This window comes from Tetranychus urticae, chromosome 2, assembly GCF_039701765.1.
Source record: "Tetranychus urticae isolate SD_2017Ah chromosome 2, NJAU_TeUrti_SD_1.0, whole genome shotgun sequence".
NCBI lineage: Eukaryota > Metazoa > Arthropoda > Arachnida > Trombidiformes > Tetranychidae > Tetranychus > Tetranychus urticae.
In genome coordinates, this window is record NC_142959.1 from 5,386,008 (window position 1) to 5,405,959 (window position 19,952).

The 19,952-nt window shown below is 30.4% G+C and overlaps 2 protein-coding genes and 1 long non-coding RNA gene across 8 annotated transcripts; 2 read left to right on the top strand and 1 right to left on the bottom strand.

The window, feature by feature from the left end:
- Window positions 1–580: 580 nt before the first annotated feature.
- Window positions 581–12,379, bottom strand: LOC107366498 (uncharacterized). The gene is made up of 4 exons (XM_015934119.3): window positions 11,956–12,379; window positions 11,301–11,396; window positions 2,713–2,871; window positions 581–1,416 (listed from the first exon to the last, which is right to left on the bottom strand). The coding sequence occupies exons 1-4, from the start codon at window positions 12,011–12,013 to the stop codon at window positions 1,046–1,048; spliced, it is 684 nt and encodes a 227-aa protein (XP_015789605.1). The 5' UTR covers window positions 12,014–12,379; the 3' UTR covers window positions 581–1,045.
- Window positions 1,744–7,746, top strand: LOC107366500 (uncharacterized). Of its 3 annotated transcripts, none has more exons than XR_001569688.3 (10): window positions 1,744–2,077; window positions 2,274–2,375; window positions 2,458–3,083; window positions 3,940–4,161; window positions 4,683–5,096; window positions 5,293–5,324; window positions 5,486–5,753; window positions 5,849–5,993; window positions 6,311–6,441; window positions 6,550–7,746. It is a non-coding gene; the product is annotated as an uncharacterized LOC107366500 (long non-coding RNA). The 3 variants fall into 3 exon arrangements; XR_001569689.3 differs by having other exon boundaries at window positions 4,683–4,858; XR_001569693.3 differs by lacking the exon at window positions 5,293–5,324 and having other exon boundaries at window positions 4,683–4,858.
- Window positions 12,380–13,051: 672 nt separating the features above from the next.
- On the top strand, window positions 13,052–18,028 carry LOC107366499 (uncharacterized). Of its 4 annotated transcripts, none has more exons than XM_025161710.2 (3): window positions 13,052–13,804; window positions 13,908–14,989; window positions 16,264–18,028. In XM_025161710.2, exon 3 carries the CDS (start codon window positions 16,822–16,824, stop codon window positions 17,488–17,490), a length of 669 nt encoding a protein of 222 aa, XP_025017478.1. In that variant the 5' UTR covers window positions 13,052–13,804; window positions 13,908–14,989; window positions 16,264–16,821; the 3' UTR covers window positions 17,491–18,028. The 4 variants fall into 4 exon arrangements, with proteins under 4 accessions (XP_025017478.1, XP_025017479.1, XP_015789606.1 ...); XM_025161711.2 differs by having other exon boundaries at window positions 13,062–13,283; XM_015934120.3 differs by lacking the exons at window positions 13,052–13,804; window positions 13,908–14,989 and adding an exon at window positions 15,386–16,085.
- Window positions 18,029–19,952: the final 1,924 nt, after the last annotated feature.

The following is a 19,952-nucleotide window of genomic DNA, read 5'->3' on the forward strand; positions in this document are numbered from 1 at the left end:
AACTTAAGATTAACAAGCAATTAGAACAAAATCAACGTTGCAATTCAATCGAAAGCTGAATCCATTTGTCCATTGTATTCGTGTATAAATCAGTTGTGGTCAATTTCCAATCAAATGAGATTATAAAAGTGAAGCAGCTGTTTAATTTGATAAATGTTTGACACAATTTAAAAACAGATTCACTCAATTCACTTCACGTTTTGTGATTGAGAGGTATTTAATCAAATTATTTTGTGTTTAATAGCACATTTAACAGCTGCAATTAACACGCGTGGTTAATAAGAATTGATTAACCCAAGAAAACACATTCGAACGTCTTTACCAAACCAATTTGTAAATTCAATTAAATGTGATTCACATTTTTCTGGCTCTGATCAACATTAATTAGATTGATTTAATTATTAACCGAGCACTTGATGAATGAGTTGTTTCTAAGTTTGGAGGTTATATAACTTTTTATTGAAATGATATCAATCTGTTGATCTTGTATCAAGGTCTATTGTCCAGAAGCTATTGAACAAAAGTCATCAAAGATTGGATAAAATACCGATATAACTCATAGAGAGAGAGATATTGAAAGTGAATCTTCTGAACAAGTTTTTAATAATCAAAAGATAAAAGTTTTATAACAACATTTGTAGGTTTTGGTAATTTGATTGTTGTTGATTGCATGAAACAGTGGGCAATGTTTTCGATTAAGTTAATAGAGCTAACAAGAAATGGTTGTTACAATCATCAAAATCTCAACGAAAGATCAATTCAACTCTCGTTTTTCTGAATGAATATGTTTTTGTTTAGCATGAACACTTTGATATTAAAAGAGGTAAGATACATAGATTGGAGGAAAAAGAGAAAATAATGAAAAGGAGCGAGAAATTGATATTATTTTCATTACATGAATTGTCTTATTTTTGATGGTTTGGTTTGGTTACATTTATATTAACATGACGACCCATAATTTAAAAATGATAAAGTCCAGTGGTTTTAGTTGGGATGGGTTGACAAAAAAAGAAAAAAAATTCCGTTTTTCGTTCCTTTAAAAACATTACTTGGTTCGACGTCTTTTGAGACAGTATAAAACCAGGAAGACACAAAGAACAATTAAAACAATGGCTAAAACAAGAACCAGAATTCCTAATAAAATGATAGTCCATGTATTATCCTCACAGGCAGAAATATCGGTAAATTCATCACAGCTTTGTCTCAATCTGTAATCTCGTGATTGGGAAAGGTAAGTTGCCAATGAGTATGAGTTGTCATAGCATTCATCAATATTTCGGGTTTTAAGGCATTTCTCCACATTATGGCTTAAACAACATCGATCCTTTAAACTTTCCCCGGACCAAGTTTTTTGACCAATTCGTGTACAATCAGCAATCCTTTCCTCTCTTTGACGGTTACAGTGAAATAATAGTTCTGTAATAGATCAATCCAATAAACAAATGCCAAGGGTTGGTAAACAATGTGATGATAGCACATGAAATGAAAAAAATAAAAAAAGAAACAATTGTGTTAACAAAACAAATTGTTATAAATGGCATTAAATTATAACTTACTCAGTTGAAGAGGGGTTAATTGAAAACATTTTAATTGTAATTAAAAGATAATTTATCTCAGTTAAAGAATGATGAAGCATTTTGTTAAAAATTAACACATTTAACCGCAATTTTCAAACTCTAACGGCTAATTGAGCGAGCCGTAATTACCATTCTTATCTTTTCTCGGCTTACAAGGGTTGATTTCTTAATCTAGAAGCTTCTTATTTTTTATTAATCTGACATATGCCTATGTTGGTTTAAGTAAGCCAACTTGCTTGTTTCACGACAATTCATTAAATGTTAATCCCAGTAAGCTTATTTATAAATTAATAATTCAATTAAAGATTGTAACACTGAAAATGGTTTTGGCTCATCTTTTGGTTGGTATCATGTGTTTTTGTCACCTTTTCATTTTCTTAAGTGTATCCTACTGCAAAGTAAACCAACTGTTATGCAACTTATGTTCACCATTACCATTAAAATAACCAGCAAAAGTCATTTTCAACATTAAACTTATTCAAGTATCAACAGTTGAGAAGGTAAGTGTTCAACTCTTGAGTATCTAATAAATTATTAGCCATAACAAGATTGTCAAGATTCATATTTTGGTTTGGCTTGACCAAGCCAATCTATAAGCAAAAATTGAGTTGACTTGTCAACACAGGGCTATGTGTTAATACATTGCTAACATTAATTTTTATCCATTATTTTGGTTATTTTTTTGTTATCTTTTAGTTCATTTAATTCAAACAAGACCATGGACGTATCGTGATGATTGCCAATTAGCAAAATACACGATCTCGTTTGCAACCGACAATTAAAGTCAACAACTCAAGTGTATGTATAAATGAACAAAGCTTAGTTGCAATTTTCACTAATTAATCCCTGTTCCTCTTTTTTTCATCCTCACTTTTCTTAGCCTTTTTCTACTCGTTGGTATTAGACTGACCATCATCCACTACATTTTTGCATTTTCGTTTGGATTTTACGGTTAAATGTTTAATTTACTTTTACATGCTTTTACCTACTTTGAACTACTCTCAACTGGCCTCCCTCCTTCAACAAAATTAATTACTCATGGGCAAGGACTTGCTGATTATTTTCTATTTGCTTGTTAACTCTCAAGTAGTTCAAGAAAATTGATTACTCCAAAAACCATGATTATCATTATTACCTTCACAACGACGCTCATTAAAGTTGTTACAAGCCGTGTAAATCCAATTTCGAAGCTCTGGTGATAACCAATTGGTTGCCAATGATTGACATTCTCGAGGCACCCGTTGTTTCATACATCTATCTAAGGCAATGTTTCGACAGCATTCTTTACCAATACCTGTAAGAAAGAAAAGGCATTATTATCCAAATGATGATATGATATATTGGTAAATTGAGATTCCAGCAAAAAGATATCTTTCCAAGCAGTATTTCATCCCTTCATCGTTTCCAGGATTTCCTCAAATCAATATATTGAAAAGATAATCTCAATCATTTATCGTCACAATGTTTGAAATCCAAGGTAGTGTCAAAGCGACAACAAATCAAATGGTAATTTGGTATACACCGGATCTATTGATTATTTCAAGAAACAAGGAAATGTGCTGCTCTTTTGAAAGCTGTGATTCTGATTCTGTTTGCATCTACTTTGTGCTCTTCATTTCATCTTAACTCAATTTCCAACCAGTTTTTGCTCCACTAATTCATTCATATTATTTTGAATGGATTGCATATTGTTCATAACTCCATCATTACTCTGTTTCTCCCTACCAATAAGCCTCTCTTTAATTATCATCTCCATTTTCCTTATCAACTTTCATCTTGATCATCCATTGACATTGCATTCTATTAAGGTTTCTTCAACATTCAACTCTGAACCAGGAAAAACTCTAATTCCACTCCAACTCAATGTTTTGCTAATTGAAACATGATACTATGAATATACATTTGAGTGAAATACAACAACCATCATAATAATAGTAAGAAGATGATATTGAATTAATTTAATAATTCATCTAGAAATGCATACACATTTATATACATATAAATCATGGCGTAATTTAGTTTTATTTTTTTCTCTCTCTCTTTTTGAGGTTGAATAATATTGCATAAAAATGATGTTAATTGAAGCTACTAATAGTCAAGCATGAGTTACATTTGAATTTCCTTCTGAATTATTCCAATTCTACTTAAAATTGTTTCTTTCTTCTCTTCCTTCAGCCCTCTTCTTCTACCTTCTTCTTAATCATCATCATTCTTATTATTCTTTCCTAGGAAAAAAAACCTTTTCTTGGCTTATTCAGCGAAACTTAATATCCGCTTCTTCATCATTGTCATTGCTCATTCTTTCTCTTTTTTCTTCTCTCCATTCTTCATCTTCTTCTCCTTTATCCCTCTGCAAACTTAGGAATAAGCTGAATTTTGGTTGGAAGGAGGAAAACAACACAAACACTCACATTTAGATACACAGAAACACACTAAAACCAAGGAAAACAATAATGTTAAAGAAATTGCTTGCATCGAAAAATTGCGTTCAAGATGATCAAGAAATACCGTTAATGTTGCAGGAGAAATGGGTTTTACCTCATCATTTTTGTTCACCCTCATCTTATTGACTTGATAACATAAAGTTGAGTATTATTTTGTTTCCAATGTTCAAGGAAAGAGTAAATAAATTGAATTGAGTCTTGACTGGAGTTGAAAATAATGAGCATCATCAAATGTAGAAAGTAAAGAAAGAGTAGAAACTTAAACAGTTGCATTCTCAACCTTTTTTACCTTCAAGATAACCCATCTAATCCAAGCTAAAGACTTTCTATTAAAGCTTTAGTTTTTTAACAGTGTTGACAATGTAACATATGAGAGGATATTTTCATTGCCTACGATTTTTTACCTCATTTTTTAAGCTTCCTTTTCTCATCATCTTTATCATCCTTCACCTTGATCCCAATCATTTACAAGACTCTCTTCAACTCATCTCTCTTATCATAGCTGAACTGGTGTTGTTGATGTTCTTATTGGCTTTTTTTGGTAAATTTTTTGCTCGATATATTGATCTTATGTTTGCAACTTTACCAATCAATAGGCATCTTTTTTGATTCTTTCCCTTTCCACTCTTCTCATCTATTCATCTGTCTTTTATCCTCACAGGCTGAATTTTGGTTTCAACAATTGCTATTGATAACATTTATTTCCTTTGATGATTCAATGGATGGCCAAAAATTTACTCCCTTATTAAGGATGAAATAATGTGCAAGTCAAGATGCAACTCAAGGAAACAAAAACCGGTGCACATTGGATCAAAGAATGGCCATTCAGACGAAAAAGTAAATGTTCATTTTCACCATCATCAACAAGAAACTTGGATTAGAGAAGAAGATGAAGTACAAGAAAAGTTGGAGAAGAGGATTGAAGCCTGGATGATATTACATTCTATAAGTAGCACAGAGCATCGTATTCCGCCACCAGTGAAGTAAATTCAATAAAATCACCAACAGTGAGAAAGTTAACAGCAAATATAATATTCTGCTCACGATGATTACATTGAATTGTTTGTAAAAAGAGGTAAACTTAGCAAAAATTGGTTGGCGCAAAAGGTCCTGTCAACTCTTGTTAAATCTTGATAATGTCTTTGCTAATTTTACTTCTTCCAACTCACTTCTTCTTCCTCTTTTACTTGTTACTCTTTTTTTTATCATCATCGTTATCGTCATCTTCTTACTTCTCTTCTTCGTCTTCTTTCCCACCTTCCATAATGCAGTCACTCAAGCACAAAGATCAGAACAAATTCAGGTTATCTTCTACTTTTTTTTTCTTCTTCCTCCTGACGATGATACATGTATTTTCATCCTCATCTTTTCACCCAAATTGAAGAACCAAATTTATTCTTACAAGGTGAAAATAAATTTACAAAACTTTTAACCAAATGCATTACAATTACATTTATATTTCAGGTTGATTGGGTTGTCAATTGAACGGAGACAGCCAAGTTTACATCTTTCCCATTGATTTTGGTTAACACATTTTCCCAAACTATTCAATCACAATCAGTATCATTTAAAGTCTCACATTTCATAACTATTACCATCATCATTGAAAGGTTAATCAATATGGACAATTCCCAAAGAGGTGATGACTTGATTAATTGGATTAATCGCTCCAAAAATTGCAATAACAATGAACACAATTAATCGTTTAATATTGTTCCCAGTTTTATTAAGGGTAATTTACCTTCAACATAATTTATTATTCCGCACAGATTGAGATTTTTTTAATAATTTGATTTGTTTTTTTTTACCTTCATAACTCTTATTCAGATTAAAGAAGCGAAAAAAGGATCCATAATATTTGGTGGTGTTCGGTTCCAAAATGAATAGCTGCAGACCTAATTGAATTGTAATTGACTTGATGAATGACAGCTAGGAACAATTAATTACGGAGAATCAAAAGATAAAACAAAAGGTAATAAATTTCAACTTCTTTTGTCTATTTCCTAACCAATTAAACGCAGTTGAATTGTAATTGGATTAACAATTTAACCCTCTTTGTTAAAACCCTTTCTCGCAGTTTTTTGCGTTTATCAATACTTGTTGATCATGTTGAGAGCATGAGTTTGAAAACCTTGATCTAGAAGTTTAATAAATCATAGAAATCAATTATTTCCATTTGAAAAAATTTTACTGCTTTTCATGGGTCCTTAAAGATGCTTCATCAAAGTTCCTATTCCCTGTCAAATTCAAATGATTTAACTCTAATTTTGCTTCATCTTTTGATTGCAGGTTTCACCATTTAAATATCACGAGATAACTAATCACGAGTTTGAATCATAAATATTGGGATCACACCATCATAATGAAAAGCTCATTGGCTGACAATGGTTTCAACTGTCGGCTTCACAATTCAAACAAAGGTTGTATCAATAATATCGTCAAATAATCCTCGAATTGCCAACAATGCCTGATTCAATTGTAAATGAACTAATTCCATTTTCCTCTCTTCTTTTGTTTTTGATCAACAGATAATGCTATTTGTATAAACTTTACAAGATCAGTTGAGTGAACCATTTCAACAAAAGGAAACCCAAATTAAAAGCCTGAAAAAACATGATAAATGCCTGAAGCCATCAGTATCTAAAGAAAAGGAGAAAATGAAAGTCAAAAAATAGAGGAATCAAAAAAGATGGAGATGAAGATGAAGAGTAAACAATCATGATGGAGTCTTGATCGTTTGTGAACAATATTTTCATTTTTCATCCTTTCCATTCTTATTCATCTTCATCCTCTGGTATTCAATCCTTCATAACATTGCCATTGTAAAGATTGAACAAGAAGGCGCAAAAGACTTGAAAATGTTTCCTATGTTAACCTTTTACACCCTTGGATGAATGTGAACTGAATATTTTTCCACTGATTATACCATTTGCTTGTTGATGATGTCAACACCTTGAGGCTTTGTTGATTATATTTTTTTTACCTTCCATCAGATCCTTCATCATGGAACATATTGTTATTTATTTCTCCATTATATAAACATGAAGACTTCTTTCTCTGTTTTCTTGTTTTTTTTCATCAACTACAAAAACTATCAAGTGAATAATAATGGCAAGTTTCCTGATTTTAATAATAATGTAACTCGAGTTTGAAAAGTCAAGCAATCCAAAGTGAATTGTTTTCTCATCATCATCGCCGTTCTCCTCAATTCATCTTAAATTTATAAACTCTTCACTGAAGAGATACTTTTTCACTTGAACCATCTGAACCCAAGAGATATTCAATGATTCCAATGATTGATCAACGATTTTCAAGCTTTTATCGAACGCCAAATTTTCAAAAATTCAGGTTTTTCTATTTCCAATCTAGACTTTCAGTTGACTGTTTAAAAATAGCATAATTTTGACTCTTTTGGTTTATTTGGTAACATTTATAATGTTATATTTTCCAGTGAAAAGTATGTAAAGTTGAAGCTTATTACAGCAATTATTTGCTTGGATTAACTTGTTATTTTTGAATAAATTTACACCTTTATTCAAAGGAGGAAAAAAAGGTTGATTAATCGATATTTCCTCTTAATTAACATTCAAATGAGCTTTCAGTTTTAATCAACTAAATCATCATAAATGAGACTTGATAATCAATATTCAAGTTTGCCAAAATTTTAGCCTCTTAAGAGTAAAATAAAGTTAAGCTTAAATTAAATTAAATCACTTTCAATTCAATTTCGTCTCTTTGATTTCAATTGAACTTTTATATTAACTTAAATTTTAATCTTATTGATTCCTTTACATTTCATTTAACAATCGCTAAACTGAAAGAAAATCAATTCAACTTTTCAAATTCAATTTACATATATAAGGTGGCAATTCAAGTTAATAGCTGTAAATCATTTACAGGCAACAAATATCAATTTAATCCAAACAATCAATTTCCAGAGCAACATTAATCAACACCTTTAATTATGTGCAGAATCCCTTTTTTCAATTCACTATTCAATCTTTCTTGCTTAATAATAACTTTGTTTCAATTTGCAACTGAATAAATCCTTCAATTCAATCTTTTCAACACACAAATTAAATGTAACAAAACAAATAACAGACAAAATTCAGTTCATTTATCATTAAATTAACACCAATCTTTGGTCAGACTAATTTATCATGGTCAAGTTAACTACAAAAGGTTAAGAGACACAAATAGACAGAAATTGATTTAATACAATTAATTTTAATGTAACACTTCAAGTTGACACACAATGATTTAAGAAGCAAATGTACACAAAATTATGAACCAAGAAGCGAATCTAATTAATCAACTTAAACTGTCCAATCAAAGTAACAAATTTAATTCCATTTGATCAAGATTAAAATTTAATCCAAATCAAGCATTTAATGCGATTCTTGTAAAAAAAGCTTCTAAAGTTGATTTCAATTTCTTAATTCTTTACACCAGATTAACTCAATGTACCTGTTTTAATGTCTTATTTCAATATCTTGTTTCAATGTTTATCAAGTAATGAAAAATAAATGAAACAATTAAGTTAATTGAATGGTGAATACGGTAAAATCAAGCGAAGCAAGTGAAACCAAATTAACTTTACAATTAGTCTTCTCACAATCATCAACACATTAAACTGAACACTGTGAACACATTTATTATAGATGATGATCTACCGTTGATTGTTAATTCACTATCAAGGAAAATTAAATATTAAACTAAATTAAGAGTTTGAATATTCCCTCGTCTTGGTAATTGTCAAGTGCATAAAAAAGGCTCAACTAAATCAAGGCTAACCGGTTAACGTTTGTTTACTCATCCAATAGTTAATGTTTAACCACAATTTATATTATAATTAAACATGATAATCATTTGTACTTGATTGACTAAATTTGTCCTTAAATTGTACAACAGTTGCCATTGAATCTAATTGCAAATTTTAAAACACCAAACAGTAGTCACTTTTCAACAATGAATAATAATCTCTACATTTTAATAATAGATTTTAATTTCCTCTTGAAATCCATTTAACTTCTTATTTTCATTTTTGGGTGTTTTTCAAGCAATTAAATTAAATCACTAAAAGAAACGCAAATTGGCATGAAATTAATTCAACTTTAAACCTGATTTTGACGAGACAAAAAATTCTGGTTACTTGAAAGGAACACACAAAATATTACATAAACCAATGGATTTGGGTTAATCTTTAGTTTTGGGTTACCACAAAAAATAATCACTCAACCTTTCAGGTTAAATTAGTCTTATTACAATAATAATTATGGCAACAAAATAACACAGATTAAGGGTTGCATGAACCAAAATCAAATTAATTAGATAATTAATGGTGAAAAGTAGACCAAAATAACTGCAGTTTAATTACCGTAAATATCTAGTGTTAAAGGTAAAAGTGAAACCAAATTCCTAGTAGCTTTACTCCTTTTGGGTTTACTTTTCTGGTTTATTGAAAAAACGTAAAATTAAATTTACCTTGATCACAATAAGTGATAAAAGGTGATCCAATTTGTTTTGCAAGGATAACTCATGAAGACTCATGATAAAAAGGTAGATTCTATCGAAATATTGAAATGAAATTCCATTAAAAGAAAATTAATAATCATGAATAAATCAGTTTTCAGTGAAATTGGAAGAAAAAACTAGAAACTTAAAAACATTAATATCATTAATAACAAAATAGATGTTGAATAATCAATAAAATTCAACAATTGATTTAACATTGAAAATCTAACTATTCAACCATCAATGTTGATGATGATTCAATCAACCAAACCTTAATGATCTAATCAATAGCAATCAAATTTACAATTATCCATGGTTAAGGTAAAATCGGGTTTGAAATGGACAGTTGAAGTGTTGATATGTTTTGGGTTGAGACAATTTTTGCTTCTGTTTTTCATGTTTTCAGCTTCATTTGAAGTTTGTTTCATGTTGAACTTTTGTTACGGTCATTGATAAGTGCATTTAATTCAATTTAAGCCAAATGGCAATCAAAAATGTTCAACTCAGCAATGGTTAACATTACAGATGATTAAGATTAAAATTAAAGTCTATTTTAAGGTTGTCTTTTCTTCCGTCTTAAATAATGATTAACTGATAACATCATCACTATTAATAACAATATCAGTTTATATTAACCAAATTACATTGGATCACAAGAAAAAAACACAGTTTTCTGGTGAAAAGGCAAAGATGAAATTGTTCAAGAAAAAAGGTTTAACTAAGCAAAAATGATGAGCAAACTTCATCTCCATCTTCATAATTCACAGTTATTCCTTCATCTTCATGTTAATCTTCCTTTTCCTGTCTTCTTGTTCATTTTACATTCATTTTTGCCTCTCATTATTATTACAAATAAAATGATAATCAAATGCATTTACATTGTAAAACAGCAATGATATAAATTGTTATTAAATTAATCATCTAATGGTTTAAAAAGTCAGTCTTTGGAGTAAATTTCATTTTCAAAATTGTGTTTGAAAAATTGCTTTCAAAATCTGGTTCAACATTGAAAATGCCTTTTCTCATCTTTCTCATTCTCATCTAATCAATTCAACTTTTGGGTAAATTTTGAGTTGACAAAAAACAATCAATTTACCGAGTAAAATGAATGTTTTGTATTTAATTTGGGTTCAATTTTTTCATTTCTTTGGGTTAACCAGAAAAATCAATTGGATTGGGATTGACTTCATTTACACGTTTGACTCTTCATGTATGTTTCTGGTTCAATTTAGATGATGGTCAAGATGATTATAATTGTTGAAGAGCATTCAAGGTTCATTTAAAGGGTTTAATTGCACGGTTATTAGACAGTTTGTAAATCATTTGTGTTAAATTATGAAAGCTTAAAAAATAAATTGTTGCCTTGAAACCTGAACCATCAACAACTCAGTAAACATTAAATTTTTAACCGCAAATTTTTTGTCAATTAAATGTTAAAAGGTTGCAATAAAAGCAAATTAACCAGAAAATTTGTAATCAAAAAGATGTTTTTGGATAAAACTATGAATACAATGAAACCAAAAATGGTTCCCATTTAGTAGTGAAACCACAAAATGGGCAATTTTGCTTTCAATTAAATTGGTTTTTTGGGTTAAAACATCTAGATGTTAGATAACAATTGGAATGAGAAAACATTTAAAGCTGAACAATTTTCATTAATTGTTGTTCAATTGTGCTGTTCAATAATGAAATTCAACATTGAAATACTGGTGGAAAGATTAGAGGTTGTGTTTAATCACATTTCAATGTTTAATTGTTGACTTACCTGAATAGTTGATCCAACCAAAAGCCTCTTCTTTACATCGCTGTTCAACATTACGGATTTGTGATGCACAATCATAGCCTTGAGTTAATCCAAAATCTTGAAGAAACAGAAACAAAAATGAAAAAGGTTTGATCAAAAATAATAACATGAAAACAGGTTACTGTGTAAACAGGTAAGATGATGATGTAAAATGTTTTACTGGAAAGGTAAGATGAAGGTAAATGTTTGAAAAAAGTATGTTATTATATTTGAAGACAATTTCTTTTGAGATATGATATGCAAATGATATTCAATCATATGTATTTAGTTGTTACAAGCTTTTTTGTCACCTCGAAAATGATACCTTTTTTGGATTATTTTTTGTCTTAAATTGTGAACAAGCTTATGATAGTTGACATGAGATGATACGATCATGATGATGATGGGAATCATGATTGAAATGATGCTCATATAAGAATACAAATCAATTGAAATTGATGGTCAATGTGCTTTCAGTTTCATCTCATTTTCTTGCTTGTTTACAAATCTTTGACAGTTTGAAATTGCTTTTGATGGATTAAGAGATGATTTTACGCACATAATCATCATCACAATCACCATTATAATCAACATTGTAAAATATGTTAAATTGTGAAATGTATCTTTGTATATTTACCTGTAAAGTTGAACAAAATAATTGTGAAAATCGATAAAATTTGAAGTAAAAAATCCATTTCTTTCTGGTTTGCTTTTCCGGTTCAGGGTTTTCCTGGTTAAACTTGTGATAAAAAAGGTTTAAATTTTGGAGATTGGTATTAGCATAAGCACAATAATTGAAGTTGTTTAAAATAAAGTCATTAAACAATTTATGGTGAATGTGTTGAGTGTGAGTGTTGATTGAGCTGCTTGTTTACTGGTTATTATCAAAACTAATCAAATTGATGTATTTATTAGTCGATAGCAAAACAACGGGTTAAATAACAAGTAAAAAATGAACAAAAAAACTGGTAATAATATGGAAAGAAGTATCAATAGCAATACTTGAGGTTGCGGCTGTTACTATTGCTGTTTTTGTTGTTGTTTATTATGATATTTGAAAAACGCAAATGAAAGTCATACTAAAGACAGACGAGAATGATGATAATAACGATAAAAGATGAAAAAAGAAGAGAAAGTTATGATGATGATGAAAATGATGGGAAGTTGAGTGAGAAACTTTTCTTATTTTTAGCAGATTCCTTTGGCTGTTGCCAATACGTTGACGCTGGTAAAATCAACTAGCTGGAGTAACTGGATTTTGTAAGAAATACAAACACAGAGAGAGAGAGAGAGAGAGAGAAAGAGAGAGAAAGAGGATGAAAATGGTGATGATGATAAAGAAGACGAAATAAAAAAAGGTTGATCTTTGGTTGCTCTTCCTAGTTGCTGTTGTTGCTGAAAGTGTAAGCATGAAAAAAAACCATGAAACACAGTTATTGGTATGACTCTTATTACTTTCCCTTTTCCGTTGTCTTAAAACTGGCCTCATCAAAATTAACCAACCTCCATTAATGATGTCATTATTTCCGTTGGAACGACCTTAAACACTGTAATAAACAATCAACAACACAATATTATTCAACACAATTCATATCACGATTTTGATGTTGGATTTATTTATCAGCTTTTTTTATGTGTACATTTGTTTCGGCTCTTTCTGTCTAACTCCATCTAACGATTGTAATTTTAATCACACCTTATTGAATGACGATTGGTCAGCCGACATCAAGGCTAATAGCGGTAAACTCATTGTAAGCCATTCAATAATTTGTTGTTATTAGATCTTTTGTTAAACATTTTTTTTTGATTACCATTTGTTTTTAAATTGCTTTATTGTTTATTATTGCGTGTCTCTACTTTTGTTTGATTGTTAATCAGTTGACAGTGTACATTTCAATTTTGATGTGTCCTTTACAAAGTCTCCATGTTTCCATGTCGTTTCTGGTGCTCTCCTCTGTGATACTGGTTGGTAGTCTTGGCCAATGTCAACTTGTTTTCATTTTCATCTTTAACTATTCACTTGACTTTTTTCGTCTTCTATTTTTTCTTATTTCTCTTCTTCTTCATCTGTCTTTACATCTTCAATTTCACCTCGTTCTCTGTCTTTCTGTCTCTCTATTTTGCCTTGCCTTGCCTCTATTTAATGAGTTACTTTCTCGTTGGCGTTGACTCAGCCTTGATAACTCAGCAGAGTTAACCTAAAAAAACATGGAAAAATATTTCTCTTCCTTGAGAAGGATCTTCAAGAATCTTGACGTTTTCGTGAAGGCCTCCTGAGTGTTATATGTTTCTCCCATTACGAACAAAGTTTTACTTTTTTTTCATCATTGTTGTTATTACTTTTCATTCTTATTCTTTTCTTAACATCATCTTCATCCTTTTCTTCTTCTTTTCTTCCACCATTCTCTCATTCTCTCACCTATTCAACATCATCAACGTCTTGTTTGTTTTTTGCCTCTTTTATCTACTTATTCACATTGTCATTGGTAACTTGTTATTATTTTATCACAAATACTTGTTTCATTCAACAAGCAAACTTAAACACACTGATCATTTATTTATCCATTATCATTTGTCTCTTTTTTTAAGGTTATTACATTATTTCATTCTCCAGTTGTATAACAATTAACGTTGGAAAATTATTTGGATTTCTTCAATTATGGCATCTCATTATAAAAAGTTTACTTTGGATCTGGGTTTTTAATGTTCAAATTGAAAATTTTGCTGGTTAAAGGATAAATTGAATTCTCAGTGATTAATGAATTCACTGAACTTTCCCTTTTTTCATCCATTTTCAACCAAAATTTATGCAAAATATTGAAGACTAAAAACACAAAATTCTGTTCATCCTGGTGATGATGATGATGGTGATAAAATGAGAGTGAATGTTTAATTACTCTGAATGTATCACTTCAGTTTTACTGTTAATCACATTTTCTTCATCTTTTGTAAATCTTTACACTTTTCTGCTTGGAAGGAAGAAAAGTTTCCATCATGAATATCATGAATTCTTGTGTAAACAAAGTCAACAACTATTATACAAATAATAGATAAAGCTTTCTTTATGTGAAAAATTAAGTTTCCTGATGGCAGAAAAATTTCAGTAATTTGAATAACTGATGAAATACCCATGATGAACACAAACGGAAAAGACAAAAAACAAAGACGGAAAAGGCTGTAAATCTGAATTGATTTGGAAAACAAGATGATTGGAAATATAAATTCTGTACTTTTGATTGGAGTCGAAATGTCAACAGGAGAGAAAAAATGAAATAAAATTTGAAGAGAAGTCAAGGAAAGCTCATCTATCCTGATTCATATAAAGATATTACAAAGGAAACAAAAAGCTCAAGCTCGATTACACTTCTTACAACAATGAAAGTCAAGCGGAATCCATGAAAAGATGAATTTTGATGGTCAAAACTTTATGAAATGAAAAATGGATCCAATGAATTTTGTTCAATCTTTTAATAATGCAAATCGGGAATCCACATAAACTGTCAGTTGAGAGTTGAAAGGGTCAACAGAGAACAAAAGAGCAAAGCAAAGACAATGGAAACTTTTGGCTTTGGTTAAAGGATACATTCCAACTCTGTTATTACAGGAATCCTAATGATGATGATAATGATGAGAAAAGGAGAAAAAATTAATATAAATCAATATGAATCAAGGTAAGTCAATGAGTCTTGAAGAAAAGTAGAATATCTTGAAAAAGTGGAAAAGTCTTGAGTAATTCAATATACACAGTGCGATGAAATTGTAATAAGACTTTGACTGTGTTCATGGATTGTGCTGTATGTGTGTGAATGTGCTTGGAAAGGGTGAGGAAGGAAGGAAGGAAGAGTAAGCAAAAGAAAATGATGATGATGAGATGTTGAAGATGAAAATGAAGATGAAAAAGAGTCAGAAAGAGGAATATTGATAAAGACTGAAATCATGAAGCTGGATGGTGAATATGCGCAAAGTTGGTACTCTTAGCCCTTTGAACTCTCTCTGTCTTTTCCTCTTTCTTTTTCATCTTTATCATCATCTCTCTCTTTCAATCTTACTCACTCATCTTCATTTGTCAACAAAACATTGTTCAACAAACATCGGTGGCCAATATTCATTAAAAAAGGTTAGAATACGGATAAAAAAGAAACTAGATTTTTACTTGAAATCAATTTCTACCTTCTGTTTACATTGGTTTACGATTATCGTATTTTATCTCCATAATTTATGATAAAAGTGAAAGATGACCTTTTATCGTTCTTCTGTTCGACATCTTCATCGTTATTATCATCATTATAACCTTGTTTCATCTTCTTTCCCTTTCATTTAATCATCAACTAATGGACTTGATCTCATCTATTGTCAACTGTTTCTTTTCATTTCTATTAACTTTTACCTCAACCTTTACCTTTTAAACTCGTTTTTTTTTAAAAAAAACAAACCTTTTTCTTCCTTCATCATCATCCCTCTCATCTTCGTCTTCCTCTCCTGATCCAAATCAACTGATCTATCGATCCATTTTGATGATATAAAGCTAAAACTCGTTAGTGTTATGTGAATATAACATGAGATAAAACTCAATTCTCAACTTTCCTTCCTTTCATGTTTTCCCTTTTTATCATCATTCCCTGATATCAAAGATTTTACTAGCCTCTAAATATTATCATTATTATTACTACCTTTTTTCTGGTATAAAAACTATCACCATCATTATTTGGTCTATTATTAACATTTGCTTGGATTGTAAACATAATCATCCTATTTCACCAATTGAAAGTGAGTTCACTTGTTGGTTAGTTTTACACCTGAAATTCAATTTTTCCCCTTTTACTTATATTCCTTTTTTTCAATCATTTATGCTTTAATACATTCACACATACACATTTACACACAATCATCACCACCATTAACTTTAACAATAATGATATTAATATACATTTACTCTTTTTTTCAGGCTAACATAATGTTCATCTATTCAACTAGATGTTAAATGCTGATGAATACACACAAAATTTATCCAATTGATAACAAACATTTGCAATTGAAAAGGATTACAAGTCAAATAAAGTCGAGTTCAAAAGAGGATTGCAGCAAATCAACAGATAATCAATACAAGATTATTAGTGTCCACTAAATCAAATTGATTGTGTGACTAGTGTTTGTTTCAAATAGCTGATCAGTTTGTTTAACCATGTTTACCGACGAGCTTATTAACAATACATTTTGATCCAACCACAACTGTGATATTGGCAGTTTGATTCAAACGAAAAGGACAAGAAATCAAGTTCAATTAGCTGGTCACAATAAACGAGGATAAATAATGAAAAGTCAAAAGTGAAGACAAAAAACACAGTTAAAACGATTGGACTGAAACGACGAGAAAAATCTCGCTTATTTTACTAAGTTGATATATTTCTACCTGTTGACCATCATCTCTCAATCGTCCACTTTGATCCATTTACTTTTTGTATTGCCATCCAAATTGATTGTACAAGGAAAACAAGTAAAAGCAATGAGCCTATCAACTTCCCCAGGAAATAATGAAAACGGTAGATTGGCTAAAGCAATACGAATTGGATTGTCATTTGTTAACTACTCAAAGCCATTTGGTGAAATAACAACGTCCACTGATGATCTATCATCACCATCGTCAACAACAGCAAATACAAAAACAGCGACATTTAATAGTAAAAGCAATAATGTTAATAATAATATAAATTTTCATACTGGTTTAAATAATAATAATGACTCAAAGTGCCCAGGAGATTTTTGTTCAAGAGCAACTTCCGTTTCTTCTCTCTCACCCTCCTTACCATCATCATCTTCATCAGGAAGAACTGCAAGTGGAAGTAGAATAACAAACTCCATTTCAGTATCCGGTTCAGGAGAAAGGATTGAAGGACTCAGACCAGGGAATGAATTTACCAATTTGGAATCAACATCAACTCCAAAGACCAACAATGAACAGTTAAAAGTAAACCTGGTTGGTTCCCGGATAACTGATTATTATTCAGATTATGATCCAATGATGGGAATAAGGATTGCAATCTCACTTTTGGGTATAATTGTCCTCTTTGCCATCTTTGTGGTCTACAAAAGCCATTGCAATGCCAAGAAAGCGAAACGATTGTTACCTTATCGTGGGTCAACTCGCTCAGTTTCAGGTTACCGAACTCCATGAATCCAAGTGAAAGCAAGGAAAACAAAAGCCAAGTCCAACTAAACAACCTTACCAATATATATTGATCAAAGAGTGGACCATCTTTTACCATTGTCAATTACACCTTTTGTTTAGTTGCTTCTGGTGGTTACTTCCAGATTAAACGTTGTCATTGTTGTAATTGTTTGCTGTATATTATTTTCATCCTAATTGGTCTCATTAAGTTTGAATATAACATCACATTTACAGCCATTTATTATGATTTCAATCAAATGCCAAGAAAAAAAGATTCAACCCAACAACCATTAAGTGTATATATTATATATTGAAGAAGCGAACAAAAAATTTCATCAAAGTGTTCATCAATCAAAACCTTTTTTTACTTTCATTTCCATTCTCATCATTCTTGTGTCTCAACTTTGTGTCCCACTTTTTCGTCGACAATTTCGTCTCATCTTACCCTTGCTAATGATAGCAATTAATAGTCAACCTTCATTTATCTACCATTCAAATGATGATCACTCATCAGTTATATTAATAAAAGTCTCTCTAAATGCAACACCTTGTCATTTGACTCTTTTTTTCACCCTTCTTCCCTCATCCATTATTAACTCTTCAAGTGACAAACTTTAAACGGTAATATGTAAATCATATTCAAATTGATTCAAATTTTTGGTAAATATTTGAATGTTCAAGAATTAAGGTTGAAAAGGTTTCTCTTTTCAGTGAAAAGTTGCAATCAGAAACCATTAAATAATCCATTAGGTATCAACCCGAATGGAAATTAAGAAAATATGGAAAAGCTACAAAATTTGATCCAGTTAATCATATGGAGTTAAATTCATTGGAAGAGGTGCAACATGATAACTGTGAATCCAAACTCCATTAATCATGAATGATTGAAAATGTAAACTGAAACAAGAGGCAACAATATATTGATAAAACAAAGTAAAAATAAGTGTCACTGTCAGCAAATAAACATTTGAAAGCAACAACATTTAACATGTTATTTCACTTACTGACCAGTGTGTCCAATAAAGAGTAGAAGCTAAAAAATAATCTATTTTTGTTCATAATAAATGACAATTTTTAATCTTTAGTCATTTTTAGTAACCCAAACAAGTAAAGAACCAGAAAAAAAGGTAAAACCTAAATCAATATTGGCTCAACTCTGGTTAGTAGGAAACAAGGGATCAGTCTAGTTCATTCATTGGCCATTAATAGATTGAATTTGATTCCAGAATTGTGATTAAATCAGATTGAAAAGGTTTAGTTGGCAAGTCAGGAAATATATAATATTATTGAGAAGAAAAAAATATTGTACAAAATGATTTCCATCCAAACCAATTTAATCTGAGCTTTTACGTTTTACCAGGTTTGATATTTTGTTATAAATCAATCAATTGTTTACCATTCAATTATCCAACTACTCATGATAACATGAGCATGATGATGATGATCGGTTATAATATGAAAACCCTGGAAGCAATGAGTAAAGAATAGGAAATGGAAGAGAAAAGATAACATTAAAGAGATGAAAATGGCCAAAATGTTCAATATCATTTTATCATCTCTTTACCTGAGCTTCATGTTTATCTGTTTCCTGATCCTTTCTCTGGACTTTCTATACATTCTGCCTCATTTATCATCCTAATCTGTCATCTGCGATGGTGATATTGATGATGATTATTATTGCTATTAGTATTGTGAAGAGAAAATGAAAAGAATCTCAAAAAATGCTTATTTTTTATATCAAAACCAATTCTCTTGTCTCTTCCTTTTTACCTGTTTTTATTGTATTTTTTGTAACATTTGTTTCTTCAAACTGAAGTTCACCTTAATATCTTTGATTTGGGGAAACATTTATCATGATGGTTGAACATTATTGTTTCAAGAAAATTTGTATTTTCTTGTTTCTCACTGCTCCAGTGATTTACTTGATTCTTGCAGGTAAATATTTCCATTGTTAATTGAAGAGCAATCTTGTATCTTGAAAAGACTGGTTAAGGTTAAATCGGGTAAAAGTAGCTTGTTGTTACTCTCATGACTTGAATGTAGATTGAATACATTCAAATTGAATGAAGCAAATTATGATTCTAGATCCTGAGGGATTCTGGCCGTAGATCCATTAGTTTGCTTGCAAATTATAAATGAAGTTTATTGAAGCTGCCTCATTCAATCATCCTTTATAAATGAAGTTTTAGGTGATCAACCAGTAAGATGAAAAGCTTTAAATTTTGGATTATTCTCTGGGTTCCCATTATAAGTATACCAATTTATTACCAGAAATATTGAGGTTTCGCTTTGAGTTAACCTTTAAGTTTAAATTTTCATTTCATTCTTCAGTCAATCTGTAAGTTAATCGATAATGAAATTGAGTTTGGATCCTGTCATTGAAATGAAATCTTCTTTTGCTTGACCTTATTAATGTTACTTGTGTTGCCATTATAATGGATGATGGTCAATGCAAAAAAATGTAATCC